Consider the following 13,984-nt stretch of genomic DNA (forward strand, 5'->3'; position numbering starts at 1 on the left):
ACCAGACAGTAACATGCATGCTCTGTTTATTGCTGTGAACAATTGACATTCGGAAAAACTTCACTTCTCATACACTGATTTATATTTATTCTCATTGTGGCCTTTGTGCATCAACATGTAAACATCTTCCCCACCCCACCCCGATTAGTAGCCCCCACTAAAACAATTGTACAGCACAGTTTGATTTGTTCTGAATTGTATGGCTTCCCACAATAAAACACTTTAAACTTTTGTATTTTAAAAAAAAAGTAGAACTTCAAAAAAAAAGTTTCTTTAAAAAAATAATTTTTGGTAGCCTGTGTTGGAAGCAGATAACTTTTGAAGTAAATTTAGGCACAGTCTGGTAAGTAGCTGCCAGAACGAGTGGAAGGAGTTCTCTCACTTGTCTCGCATGAGTACCATTTCCGTCAGCTGAATGAGGGCGTCTCTTTCAGGGGATGGCCGTAGTTTACTGATCTCTCGTGTGGCTTCATGGCAGTAGCGCTGGGCGAGGTAGGTTGTTTGCTGCACACCATCACTCTTGGGTAAGGAGACAGTTAAAGGCAATGGATAACTGGTCAGCCTCCCTCCTACCTTTTGCCTCTTCCAGTTACAGGGGCAAGTTTTAAGGTCAGTAAGTACCCTGAACACTAGGAAGAGGATGCATTTTATATTCATTGAATCCTACATCTCTTCCCCAAAGTGTCAAAATACTTAAACTCATCCATACTTACAAAACAACACTGCTATTAATAACATACTATTCAATAGGATTAGAAACTAAGTGTTTAACCCCTCCACTCCATAAAGATGTACAAAAAAAAAAGCTATCCTGAAAAAGCAAGTATTAATTTTGCACAATTACTCGGTCTTTTCAGACCAGAGTCAATTAAAATTGATAGGGAGTGTGCACTGCAGTTGCAAGACTGCTAATCACATGCTGCTTACACCAGTTGTTGGATACAGCTACTCTTCAGCTGAAGGAACTGAGTTTGTGCATGAGCTTTTTAGTTTTTTTTTTTCCTTTTATCCCTCCAATAGTGTAAAAACCACATAATAAAAGAGGCTCTTCAGTACCTAGCGTTTCTGCTAAAACACTGGGCCAGTAGGACAGCTGAAGAGTACTAACTTGATATTGTACATAGCATGCCACTTAACGTGTATTTGAAAACGCAGCCCTGCTATTTTACTTCAGAGGCAGTGAATTTCCAACTGACTCTTCAGCAGGCCCAGCACTTCAGGAATGAAATATTTGGTATCAGTCCTACCTGCAACACGTATTTCCGAGCACGTTCAACGTCTCCTGGCTTACTGAATCGTCTCATGATCATAGCATTCATTTCTGGAAACTAAGCGCAAAAGGAGAAGGTTTTGTACTGCTTATGGGTTGTTTTCTGTGCAGCTGCCTGCTGTGCTAGGGACAAAAAGAAACCAAAGTACAGACCTCTTCCCCTGCCACTGTTGTCATTACAGGTACAGCTATAGGTTAATACCTGCATAAGACTGTAGTTTAGCAAAGCCCAAGCATTTAAAACTTAAACTGGCTGGCTCTATTGGCTGTTGGTAGCAAAAGTTAGCACCTGCCATTTCATCGTGTTGAGCAGATGCTCCAGTGGGATAATTTCTGATGTGGCTACTTCCCGGTGTATAATCTGGTTCAAGTGTACTTACATCACAAATGATGGTTGGTGTTGGCACACCTAGAAGCAGCACCTCTTCCCCCACATGTACAACAGAACCCAGGAGGTTTGTTATATCTATATTGAACAGTTCAACCTGTAGAACCCTTCAGGATACTTTGGACTGTTATATCCATGTCTACTTTCCATTGTTCTGGTAGTTTATATAGACAAGCTCTGCCTGTGGAAAGCTCAGGACAGATATTTTTTTTAGATGAGAAAAATGACAACTGGAGCATATTTTGCTTTCAATCACATAGAATTTTTAGTTAGTACACTCAAGTCCCTACAACTCCAGGTAGATAACTAAAGTCAGTTGTCTGAGAAAGTCACTACGTCACTTATCTAAACTTGCAGGCACTTTCTTCAGAAAGTCCAGAAATAGAAAAAAAGGGTCCTTAACAAGCAAACAAAGGCCACAACTCAAGGCCGCTACGCTGCAGAAGAATTATTTGTAAAGGAAAGAGTTGTTTGTTCATCTTGCCTGAAAGGGTTATAGTCAGACAAAGATTATTTTATTGCTGTACACTTGAAAACAATGATCTTGCTTTCCTTGCACACTTTTGGTCCTGAAACTGGATCTACAAACTTGTTAGGGAACGAACATGTAGCATCCTTCATTGTTGTGACATTTCCCTCTTACTCATAGGTAGTCTTCTTGGAAGATACGTTTAGAAGTTTATTGGTGACTCATACTTGGCTTTCTCTAGATCCTAGCTTTCTTCCCATGTAATGACAATATAATTGCAATGTTCATGTAATACTTTTTCATATTATTCATATTTACAATGATATAGGATGCATATGCTTTCACTTTTTTAAGCACTAAAGGATATAAAAATCCCTAACCCTGTAATGCAAAGCTGTTATTAGCAGTTCTGCACATTTAACGGGCCATACATAAGCATTTGATGGGAATGCTTATAATAAAAATAAACCCTTATTCTTCAGCGGTACTAGTTTAAGAATGGCTTTAGACTTAGCGTATACTAGTGTATTTCCTTAAAAAATAAATGGGGTTTTTTTCTTTTTCTTTTTTTTCTTTTTCTTTTTTTTTTTTTTTTACTGAGTGAACTAACTTCAAATGCTGAATAAATAGGTCTCACTTCAAGCCAAACATTTCTTGTATAAAGGCCTCTCCTTAATATTCTAATGCACAAAGATGCATTGCCGAGAGAGGGGAGAGCACAAGAAAAGGCGGCTGTCACTGCAGCTCCGGAGCATGTTAAGAACTAAAGTATGTTTGTCAAGAAGACAACGTCAGGATTACCAGATATATTAAAGGGTAGGCACGAGAGCAGTAATACTAATTTCAAGAGAAAAGACAGTCTATAACTAACAGTTACATTTTGGACTATCTTCAAGTCCTGGCTCAGGAGTTTTTATTCTCAGATACAAATAAATGAAACATCTTTTAGTAGCAGCACAGATAAGTGTCTGTTGAAGCTCCAAATTTTTTTAGCACTTATAGTTTGTTTATATATCACTTAAATCTGTAGTGCTGTTCTTCCAGTTTCTTGAAAACAGCAGGAAATTTTCAGCAAAGAAGCCTTCCGGTTAATGCGGAAAACTTTGCAAGATGAGCAAGTTAGCTTTCAATGCAAAAACCTACACTTCCCATCTATCAAAGATAGAAATGAGGAAAAGCGTTTAAAAGTGACCTATGAAGAACAAGTAAGATAAATATTAAAATAGATCTGACAGATTTTCTTGTATTTCCATATTATGAACTCATTTGTCTTATAAAGCTAATTAAGTGATAGATGAAAGTCAGAGACAGCCAACCCAAACAAATGAATAAAAGAATAGTTTTAATTAAAAACATTGGAATATTCAACACCTACAAGATAACCAGTGTCGCTCATTCTCTGCCAAAATCAAGAGTATTTGCAGCGTGTCCTTGTTTTTCTCTACAAGTGGCTTTAACACAGGAACAAACCAACCATTTCATAATTGCATCCTCTTTCTGTACCTGAGTCTCTCACTGTTCTTTAGACAACTCCAGTTGCTGATGCCTAACAAGATCCTGCTGCTAATCAACAAATTCTGAAATAATGACTCAAGAACAAGTTTGTGCATCTCCCAGATGAGTCCGTGGGGAGGAACGGAGACCATGGTGGAGGTTGTTCTCAGCATGCATTTCTCTGCATTCTGAAGCGGCTGATACTCTTTGCTTTCCTGTCTTTTCCGAGACACATGTCCTTGTGAATGCCCAAAGGATGAGGAAACAAACGTATGCATATGGTTCCACCTCCCTCCACCCCAGGCTCTTTAAGAAAGAGGGGAAAGTAAATGCCATAAAGTTTTATTTTTCTAAATTATTTAAAACTTTTTCCATGTCAAGCTCTGAGCAATTCCAAAGAGAGATCCCAGACTAGGGCTCCACTGGAACCAGTTGTGCCAGTTTTTGTATCGTGCTGTGAAGTTTGGTAGGAAGGACTGCTTTCTAAGTCCCAAATCTTCTTTCCTTAGGTGAACCAGAAGCACTTGAGCAAGGCGCATTAAACCAGTTTCTTCCCGTTTTATGGGTTAGCACCAATTTTAATGTTTCTTTTGGTGCTGCTGGTACTTCTGTTAGCCTCGTACTCCTCCAAATAATTTTTAAGCCACTAAAAATCTTGACAAAATGTTAAGCTTATTTTATTTATGATACTCCTTTTCCCTTATCTAAATTACTATTACATTTACCTTCAGAAGGAAAAGCTTCCCACATTTGTAACTGCATAAGACTTAAGGACAAAGAGAGGAAGCGATCACATCCAGTAAATAGAGGTGACCACCTAAAAGCTAGGCAGAGATGTAAGGTCTTGGCCCCAGGATGGATACAAAGCCCAGAACTTGGCAAGAAGCCTACATATGTGGTCAAGCCTGGGGAGAACAAGATGTCTCAGGAAAGAACATAAGCAAGAAGCTAATTAGGAATAACCTGCAGAAAACATGCAAAACTCTCTCTGAACACCTGCCCCTTTGCGAAGGTTAAGCACGTGAACTGGGGCAGCAAAAGATGTGCTGTTTCTGATAGAAAGGCCTAACAGTAAGAGGATTTGTGCAGGACGGTGTTTCTCAGTCTGAAAGAACGCGCCTGTGCACACTAAATCCAGCTATCTTGAATGCACTACCCAGGCCACGCTCATCACTTACGGTGCAGACTTGATGTGTTCGAGCTGGACCTCTGTGTGTGCTATGAAGAGCAGTGTACACTCTCTGTTTTGGGGAAACAGAATTCTGTTGACTTACCTGTCGGCAAGCAAATAAGACAGGGCCTGTGGCTAATCCAAGCTTGAGATCTGCTGCTGTTGGTTTCCCCAGACGGTCGGCACACGATGTAAAATCCAACACATCATCTATTAGCTGGAAGGAGATAAACATGCAGATTATTTTAAAACTTTATTTTTTTAAAGAACAAAAACTAAATACAGAATAATCCTTGTTAAGAGAAGATTTACAGAAAGGATTATGACATCCCACTTTGATTTCCAAGGCAGTTTGGAAAAGTTTAGATTTTAGATTCCCTTTATTTAGTTCAACAAAAGCATTACCTGAAAAGCTATGCCAACATTTTTTCCATACTGGTATGCAATCTCATGAACTTTGGGATCAGGGCAGCCTAGAATTGAAACCTGAAAAGGAAAAAACAACCCAAGTAAATAGAAAGCTTTAGTTAGCATCTGCTTTTAGTCTCTGATCGTAGGTATGACATAGCAAGCACAGACAATAGGGATCTGGGAAAAAAGCTGACTCAGAGATCCATTCGTGCTTATCTCTGTTCACGGATACACACAACTAGCCAAGCTTGTTAGAAAACAAGGCTGAACAGCAGTGCAGTATTAAAAATCTATTCAAGTCTGGAAAGAGATTAGCTTTATTAAATATTTATCAGACTTCGAAATTATAATGCAAGGATGAAGAGAGAAGAAATGTGGACGCGCTGCACATGCAGGCGAGTAGTCACATACAGTCCAGTGACAGGGGAATTAAATTTATTACATATATAAAATCAGCCAGGGGATAATTGGAGGTCAGACAACAGATAAATGGACATCACATGCCTCATAAAAGATCCCCAAAACTGGATGCGTTGCACCCAGTGTAGGAGGGACAGTTGAGATAAGGAAGACTATTTTTAAAGGTGATGTTAACTATAACTGAATTGCTCAGGAAGATGAGCTAATTAGCTTGCAGACAAAGGTATCAAGGGATAATTATTAGCAAAGAAAAGGCAGTGAATGAAGAAAGTACACCAGGCTAGACAAAAGTATCACTGAAGTGAGATTATCAAATAAAACCTTTTAATTGAGTACAGATAAAGGAATTGACTACTTGAGAGAGAAGTTTTGCTGAATAAACTCCACAAAGCTAAAATACAGGACATGAACTAAGATTTGAGAATTAATATCTTGCCTCAAAGTAAGGGCACTTATGCTTTTGCATTTATGTATTGATTATACACTTTGCAAAATGAGGTCGGTTACTCAAATTTATTTCAGCCTTCAATAAAGCAATTAGGAACAGGGGGCAAAAATCCATCCTGGTTTACTGTAGACATTCCAAATCTGCTGTGACTAATGGAAGGAGCGAAGATACATTCTACTTAATGTAAGACTAAAAATACGCGCTAGGAAAACCACATGACATAAAAATATGTGTATATATATACAAAAATTACTCTTTAAGACTATGTAAGGTAGGGTCGTTTAAAAAACCCAACCAAAACCAACCCCAAACTAAACCTGAATCCAGTAGTAACTTTGAAGGTGAACATGAAGATGGAAATAAGACAGAACATTATATCCTAATAAATGCAATGCAACTTGCACAAGATCAGACACTATTTCATGCATCGATGCATTTCTCAACTGAGCATCAGAACACTTCCCAGTCATAGCCTGCATCTGTGGATAATAGTTAAAACCCAGAGGAATCTGGATGCCTGAGGCATTAACAGCATCTCCCATTTCCCAATTTTATTTAAAAGAGAAGGAAGGATAGCGTAGCAGGAAAATAATGCTACTTACATCTAATCATACAAAATCCTGAAGGCTATTAAAACTAGGAACTATCAAACTTGAACATTTTGCCCTTTTATCCTCCTTTAGATGTCTGTTTCTTAAAATTGCAGTATTTGCCCCAAAGAGCTAACATAATCTACTGTTCTACCATGCCTAGCAAACTTTTGGTTGCTTTGGTAGTACAAATCAAACAATATCAACAAGGCAGAGGAACTGCATCTACCTTGTTTCAGTGAAATTTTTACCTACCACCACGTTTCATGTAGAGAAATAAAATACAGAATTCAGTAGAACAGTGACAAAATTCTGGTTAATGGCAAAGGGTCAGAGTGGGCACAGGTTGGTAGACGGGGAGAGGAAGTACGACGTAAAGAGAAGGGCTTTCCCATTTAATCTGAGAGGTCAGAGCAGAGCTATTCCTGTAGGTGGACAGTTTTCTGGGGACAGAGACATCACCTATTTGAAGAATTACAGCAGTATATGTACATTTAAAAAACAAAAGCGTGAGTTACAGAATGTAACACAAGCAAAATTCATCAATGCAAAATTAACCCTTGCATCTTTGCAAGAGAAGACCTACATAGCTCTTATTCAGGTTATGAACACTTCTGAAGACAAAAAAAAAATTAAAAAATCCAGGAGATTGATATGCCTATCACACCTCACGTGAGCAACTCTCTGACCACGACTACATCATAAATCTGCAACATGACTGGGCCTTGGCTACCAGGGAGTTCCTTCAGGAGCCAATTTCTCAAATGGCTCTTGTGGATTATTGCCCCCATCTGGACACTCACTGGGATGCAGGCAGGCAGCCTTGTCCCACTCGGAGTGATGAAGTTTAACTAAAGCCATACTGGGATAACAGCACACATTTACAAATACAACTCAAGACAACAATGTCAATATAACGGTGTAAGTTTAAATGACAAAGCTCACCCTTTGAAAACATCCTATCCCCTGATATGACTGGTTGATTTAATCATGCAAGAATTCAGACATGTCCTCCACTAAATCCTGATGAAAAATCCTTCCTAATATCAAGTGGAACAAATTCTTTAGAAAGGTTCTTCGAATTCAGCAACGCAAGTCAATCTGCTTGGCATTATTTCAAACACGCTTAAAATAAACGATTGTTTCTATTGTTTGATGTTACATGAAAGACTATAAACAAATCTTGCCTCTTTACTGAATTTCACATCCATAAAATATTCTATCATCAGCTCCGTGTAGATACATCCTGCTCTGTTATTTATCATGTGAGAATACAGCAGCTCGAGTTGAAAGCACTGGCACATTTATACCAGTGCCCTGTAGCTCAGCGAGGAAAACCTGCTCTCGGGCAGGGATATGCTTGAATAGACAGTACAAGAGATGTTTGCTCTCACACTCTCCTTTTCCAGCCTTTTCTCCTCCATGCCCATCTCCTGAAGCAGTCAGGATCCTGTCTTCTCGTTCGTGTCTCATCCAGCACTCTTTTTCCAGGCAGGAGCACTGTTCCTCTTTCCACTGGAACCACAGCATAGTTTAGGCTGGAAGGGAACTCTGGAAGTTATTTGGTCCAGTCATCTGCTCAAAGCAGAGCTTACTTCACAGTTAGATCAAGTTGCTCAGGGCCGTGTCCAGTTGCATTCCGAGCATCTCCAAGGATGAAGATACCACACCCTGTCTGGGCAGCCTGATCCAATGTCTGACCAACCTCATGGAGAAATTTTTTTATAATGGCTAATTGAGTTTTTCCACGGTACAACTTGTCCTTTCACTGTGCATCTCCATCCTCTCTACACCCTCCCATTGCATAGCTGGAGACAGCAAGAGGATTCCCCCTAAGCCTTCTCTACTCCAGACTCAAATCAGCTCCAGCCCCCAGCCATCATGGTGGCCCTTCACTGAACTCACTCCACAACGTGAACGTCTGACTCGTATGAGGGAACCCAGCCTTGAGGTCTCACATGTGCTAAATAGAGGAAAACGGTTGCTTCCCTTGATGGGCTGGGTACGCTGGTAGCGATGCAGCCCAGTATGTTCTTATCCTTCGCTGCTGCAGGGCACACCACTGACTTTTCCTCCAGGCTCTTCAAATCTTTTTTGGTAACTGCTCTTGGGAAGGGGGTTATGAAGGCCTACCTGGAAGAGGAAGGTGTCTACCCAGCCAAAGCTCCCACACACAGCAGACAACTATCTTGTCCTGAATCTGCATTTTCATGCATTTGACCTTTTCTCAAGTAATTAATATTTTAACATGTTAACCAAGTACTTGTTTATGAAGAATTGTACTTTTACAGAAGTGAGGATTATCTGCCCAAATATCTGTGATATGGTTACACTAATCTTTTTCATAGCAAACATTATGAAGAAGAAACGTCCCCAAAGGAGTTACTGTATTTAAAATAATAAATAAGGAAGTTTACTGGCTGACCATAATATCTGATGATACTGATGCTATTACCTGACATCTGTCATTGGACTTTACTGTATTCTGCAAGCCTAGTTGGGCTGGGGGGACCAGTTTTGCTGCGGAGCATCAGAGGTCTTATTTTTCTAGACACCAGTTCCACGCCCTGGTAGGTTTTTCTGGTGGAGCCCTGTGCACACACCAAACTATGAACTAGTTAAAGCAGGAGCTCAGAGGTAGACCTGGAGTTGCAGACTATTCCCTTCCTTCAGTCCCAAGGCAGACCTTCCATACCCAGCCTTGCCTCACACAAGGAGGCTGCATGCTTTCTCCTAATAGAGAAATCAAGAATCTCTAGTGCAACTTCACACTTATCTCAAAACAAGCAAAAATATGCTGTGCAAAATACAAACAGCTTTATGAAGGTTAGGAATTCACATTACAGCAGGATAAAAAAAGACAGGAAAAGAACCTGCTCAGCTTATTTTGCCATCTCCAGCTTCCCTGATGACTAATAGGAATTCCACTTCAGCTTTATTGTTTCTGAATTCTTGAACCAAAGTCACCTCTCATGTTTCTCTGAAAAATGCCTTTCAGTAATTAAGGCTTCAGTGACCCTCTGGGCCATCTGCCACCATTTCCTTTTGCGATGTATTACTTTGACTACAACTTGGGTAACATTCCCCCATGCAGAACTATTGTAGAAATAAACTGGAGACTGGGATGCCTCTGACATCTTGAACAGACTGTTCTGTCCATAACAAAATTGTTTTGCTAACTTAAAGGACTTTTGATTTAAATGCAGTACTGCTTTGGTGATGCAGAAGGCATCTAACACAGTGATTAGGCCAGTGTTGACAGACTTATTGTCTTGTTTAATCATTTTTCCAGGAATACTCTACTCTTCCACCTCTATGGCATGACACTGTAGAATTCTAAGATGCCACCTGAACTTGACATCATCTTTCCAGTTAATACTTTTATCTTATTCATGCACAGAAACAAATCACTGTTTTCTTCAATCATTAAGAAGAACTGAACTGCTTCTAATGACACAGTAGCCTGTCTCCAATAGTCAATAGTCTCTCAGTAGCCAATAGTCTCTCTCCTTAGCTTTGTTCCTATAAACAAGCTGTGAATACTCTTGATTCCCCAACTGAATTTCCTGTCAAGGTAGAACTGATGATCCTTTTCATTTTTGCTAAAGAAAACAGAACTCCCTTCTGATCCCATGCTTTTCCTTAGAAGCCAAAACCACCTGTACAAAAAAGCCACAACACTCACACCCCCCAGCAAAAACCCCAAATGCTAAACCAAAAAAATCCCCCTTATGCTGCTATCAATAGAGTTCTCTTAATCCATGCAGAAAGAAACTGAGGGGGACATATATATACAAGTCATTGCTACTGTATGCAGTAAGTATGGTTTTGCCATAAAGACAGACCTCTCTCTCTCATTTTTCCTTTATAATACAAATTTCACTGCATATAAAATTCCAGCAACTCGGCAATGGAACAACTCAGAACAACCACTAGAAGAAAAGCAGACAAACACCCCCCTCCATCAGCATCACAGCCACAACCTGGAGGGAAGTGCTTAAATCCTTAACTCTCGCGAGTTATAAAAAGGAAAAAAACTCAAAATAGCACATTTGTAAGGAGATTCTACCCACTGGGAAGGTGATTTCTTCTTCTATCTCTGAAGGTTCTTTTAGGGAGACTGTCAAAGTAAATATACAAACTTGTATGTTTTTCTTGGGGTAGCAGAATACTGTGATGCTCCTTACTAGTCCAATTGCCCACTAATATAAATTAAGACTTGCAAAGGGAAATTCTTGACAGGGTCATATTGCCATTAATACGAGCGATCCAGAAGACTTAATTTCTTTCCTCCAACTAGAATAAAAGATATTTCCCCTCCCCACAAAATCTGTGTCTCTCATTCTACATAATCCTTTTGATTTAAGCAATTTTCAACTGCTGTCTATTGCACAAATGTACCAGTTTTCTGAGAACAAAGGAGGATGACTAACACTAGCACAGATTTTTAGTCTAATTCTCTTAGAACCCCCTCTTGCTATAGCATGTACCAGCTATACTTTTGGGGTGAGATTATTGCCACCTTCTCCATTTTCTGCACTAAAACTAAACATGTTTTTTTGAATAAGAACATCAGCTTGAATCAGATCTTTTTGTAATGAAGTAATAGAACTGAGTGACAGATAGGGTTGGATATAGCAGTTGATAATTAAAAAACCCCAGATAAATCAAGAAGTACATGCTTCTGATCTTTTACAATGTAATATAAAGTACACACAATTAGTTTTTTCCTCCCACTGTTATCACCTAAGGTCCCACTCAGCACCAATGAATGGGACCAGATGTCAAAGACGACTTAAAATCAAATTACAGGCTCAAGAATTACCAACTGAAATTAAAACCACTGTCTCAAAGTTGCAGAATTTCAAAAATTATAAGCTGCCGCTGTGAACCTTATTTTGATTCAAATGAGGGTAACAATAAATCTGTGTATGAATATAAAACAGAAAAGAAAAAGTGAAAAACAATACTGGAGGCCACACAGCTGAACTGTGATAAAATGCACAATCTCAAACCCATTCACATTCTGGCAGAATACCATTTAAAGGGTTTGCTTTGGAGGGTCTCCAGAGAAAACAGCAATAACTAGTTTAGCTGTGAAGCTTACAGTGTGGTATGTTAATTTTAGAAGAGACAGACGTACATACTGCTTTACAACTGTTTGCTATGAGACTTGCAGTCTTCTTAAAAGTCTTCTCGAGGTAGTGAGCAAATCTCTCATTTTCATTTTCCTTGGAACCCAACTGGAGGAATTCACCTAAAAAGTTGCACAGATGGGAATTTTTATTTGTGGGTTTACTGCTTAGGCAAGCAAATCTGAAGATAAAAATAGAAAAAGACCTTACCACGCACCAGATCTTCAATCACCTGAGTTAGAACAGAGATGATAGTTGTGTTTCCAATTCGCGCTAAAGCTACGGAAGCAGCTGAGAGGATGAAGTCACCAGCTAAAACAGCCTAAGAATAAAAAAAATTGATCTTTTAAGTCTTTTCCTGTAAGTGTTAGTACAGACAATAATACAGTTTCCTTTATTTGGCAGGCCTACTCACATCACATCATTTTCCTACATAAAGCACACATCTCTCTCATTGTAACAGAGAGAAAACAGAGGATAACCAAATATTAAAACCTGAACCATTTTTGAATCCCTGTCTTACAGTGCTGTTTCTGTTGTGCTATAAAAGCACTGTCCTCCCTGTATGCAATATCTGAATAACTGTTTGCCTGTGAAGTTTTTTTGAACGTTACCTCTCTATTTGGCCATTCTGTTGTGACTGTTATGCCATGTTATCTCTGAATTGCCGTAAGTTCTGATGTGTCAGCAGTGTACTTCTTTCCTTGCATTTACTAAGACCTTCCTTTTAACGTTTTATAAAGAAACACATCTCCCAAAAAATCAAAAAATTTTTCATGCTGACTGAAAGCCTCTTTACGTTTACTACTGAATCAGAGTAACATATAGGGTTCTGGATGAGGTCCAAGTTCAAAGTATTCCAACAGCACTGCAGAGAATGGCATAGGGAATGTAAAATCAGCAAGGATCACACTACAATCATACATTATCCAATGCTTCCAACAGTTCAGAAAAGGAACACACATTTTTCTTACCCACAATCTGTGCACACCTCTTCATACTTTTTCTGGCATATCCCAACACTGTGTCTAGGGATAGTAATGTGACAAAACCCCTGCTGAAACTCAAAGGCAAGTCTTGCACGTAATAGCAAACTCACCTTCCTCTCTCCCCAGATTTGATTGACTGTCATTTTTCCTCTGCGAGAATTTGCATCATCAATAACATCATCATGAACTAGGCTAGCTGTGTGGATCATCTCAGCAATTATGGCCACAGAGCGCTGGCTTGCTTGCACCTCCCTAAAATAAAAAACAAGAACTGTCAAATAATTTAATCAATTATACATGCTGCAATAAACTAGAAGAAATATCCATTAAAAGCAAACAAAACATGTTTCTCTGAAAACAGCTGTTGCAGCTTTTCCATGGTCTGAACCCCATCTTTCAAACCTGGAATTAGGAAGACAAAACAAAGTTAAGATCACGTTAGTACTAGTACAGTAAGTGCAATGGGATGTTTCCATCCTTATTAGGCCTGTTTCTGCCTTGCTGCATTAACAGTACTGCAAAACTCCTGAGTTATTGACTCTAATCCCTCTAAATCCAGGCTGCAATAAATAGCACAGCATCAAGGGTGCTTGGTTCCAAGGAGATGGAAATCTAGAAAATGGCACAGAAAAGAATGCCAGGTAGCTTTGTACATGAGTTTTAAGTTTTCCTTATCTCTGTGCTGCTCTACCTATAAGACGCGGCATCACAAACTCTCCAAAGCTGGCTAACTCTGCAAGCTGGAGAGATCAGCAGGCACAGAAACCTGTACTCTACATTTGAAAGACAATAACTCGTGGATCTTATCCATTATGTTATCTGATTACCTTAAGACCTCAGAGGTTCTTCAAAAGCCTGAGGAATTAACTGGAATTACAGTGCAATCACTTTAGGACTGTAAACACTAACTACCTAATGCTTACTGAAATTCAGGCTCTGGGAAGATATAACACTGATGATTCAACTCTCAGTAGCTCACACCTACTTTATTTGTTAAACTAGGTGAAAAGAAGGTAATGGAAGAACATAGAAGCAATTATCTAGGGAAGAAAGTTGGCAAAATCAACATGAAAGAGCCAACCTAGCTCACACAAAGAACCATCTACCCTTGTATCCAACTGCCACTGCCTTGTTCTAGTATCTATCTTTTTCTACCTGTTTTCACCATGGGTTGCACGCAGGATCCCAGAAATGGCGAT

At 39.3% G+C, this 13,984-nt stretch overlaps 1 protein-coding gene across 3 annotated transcripts in view; it reads right to left on the reverse strand.

The window, feature by feature from the left end:
- The window catches only part of PDSS1 (decaprenyl diphosphate synthase subunit 1), a 23,455-nt gene continuing 9,471 nt past the window's right edge, over nucleotides 1-13,984 (reverse strand). For 2 of the 3 annotated variants that reach the window (XM_074574426.1, XM_074574425.1), the window contains exons 6-12: nucleotides 12,896-13,037; nucleotides 12,007-12,118; nucleotides 11,809-11,918; nucleotides 5,198-5,278; nucleotides 4,896-5,009; nucleotides 1,248-1,328; nucleotides 11-519 (exon numbers count right to left, since the gene is read on the reverse strand). In XM_074574426.1, the coding sequence (XP_074430527.1) occupies nucleotides 379-519; nucleotides 1,248-1,328; nucleotides 4,896-5,009; nucleotides 5,198-5,278; nucleotides 11,809-11,918; nucleotides 12,007-12,118; nucleotides 12,896-12,994 (738 nt within the window). In that variant the 5' untranslated portion in view covers nucleotides 12,995-13,037 and the 3' untranslated portion in view covers nucleotides 11-378. Of the gene's footprint in view, nucleotides 520-1,247; nucleotides 1,329-4,895; nucleotides 5,010-5,197; nucleotides 5,279-11,808; nucleotides 11,919-12,006; nucleotides 12,119-12,895; nucleotides 13,038-13,984 lie in introns of all 3 variants that reach the window. The other variant, XM_074574424.1, reaches the window with a different exon arrangement.

Source organism: Larus michahellis, chromosome 2 (assembly GCF_964199755.1).
Source record: "Larus michahellis chromosome 2, bLarMic1.1, whole genome shotgun sequence".
Classification (NCBI taxonomy): Eukaryota; Metazoa; Chordata; class Aves; order Charadriiformes; family Laridae; genus Larus; species Larus michahellis.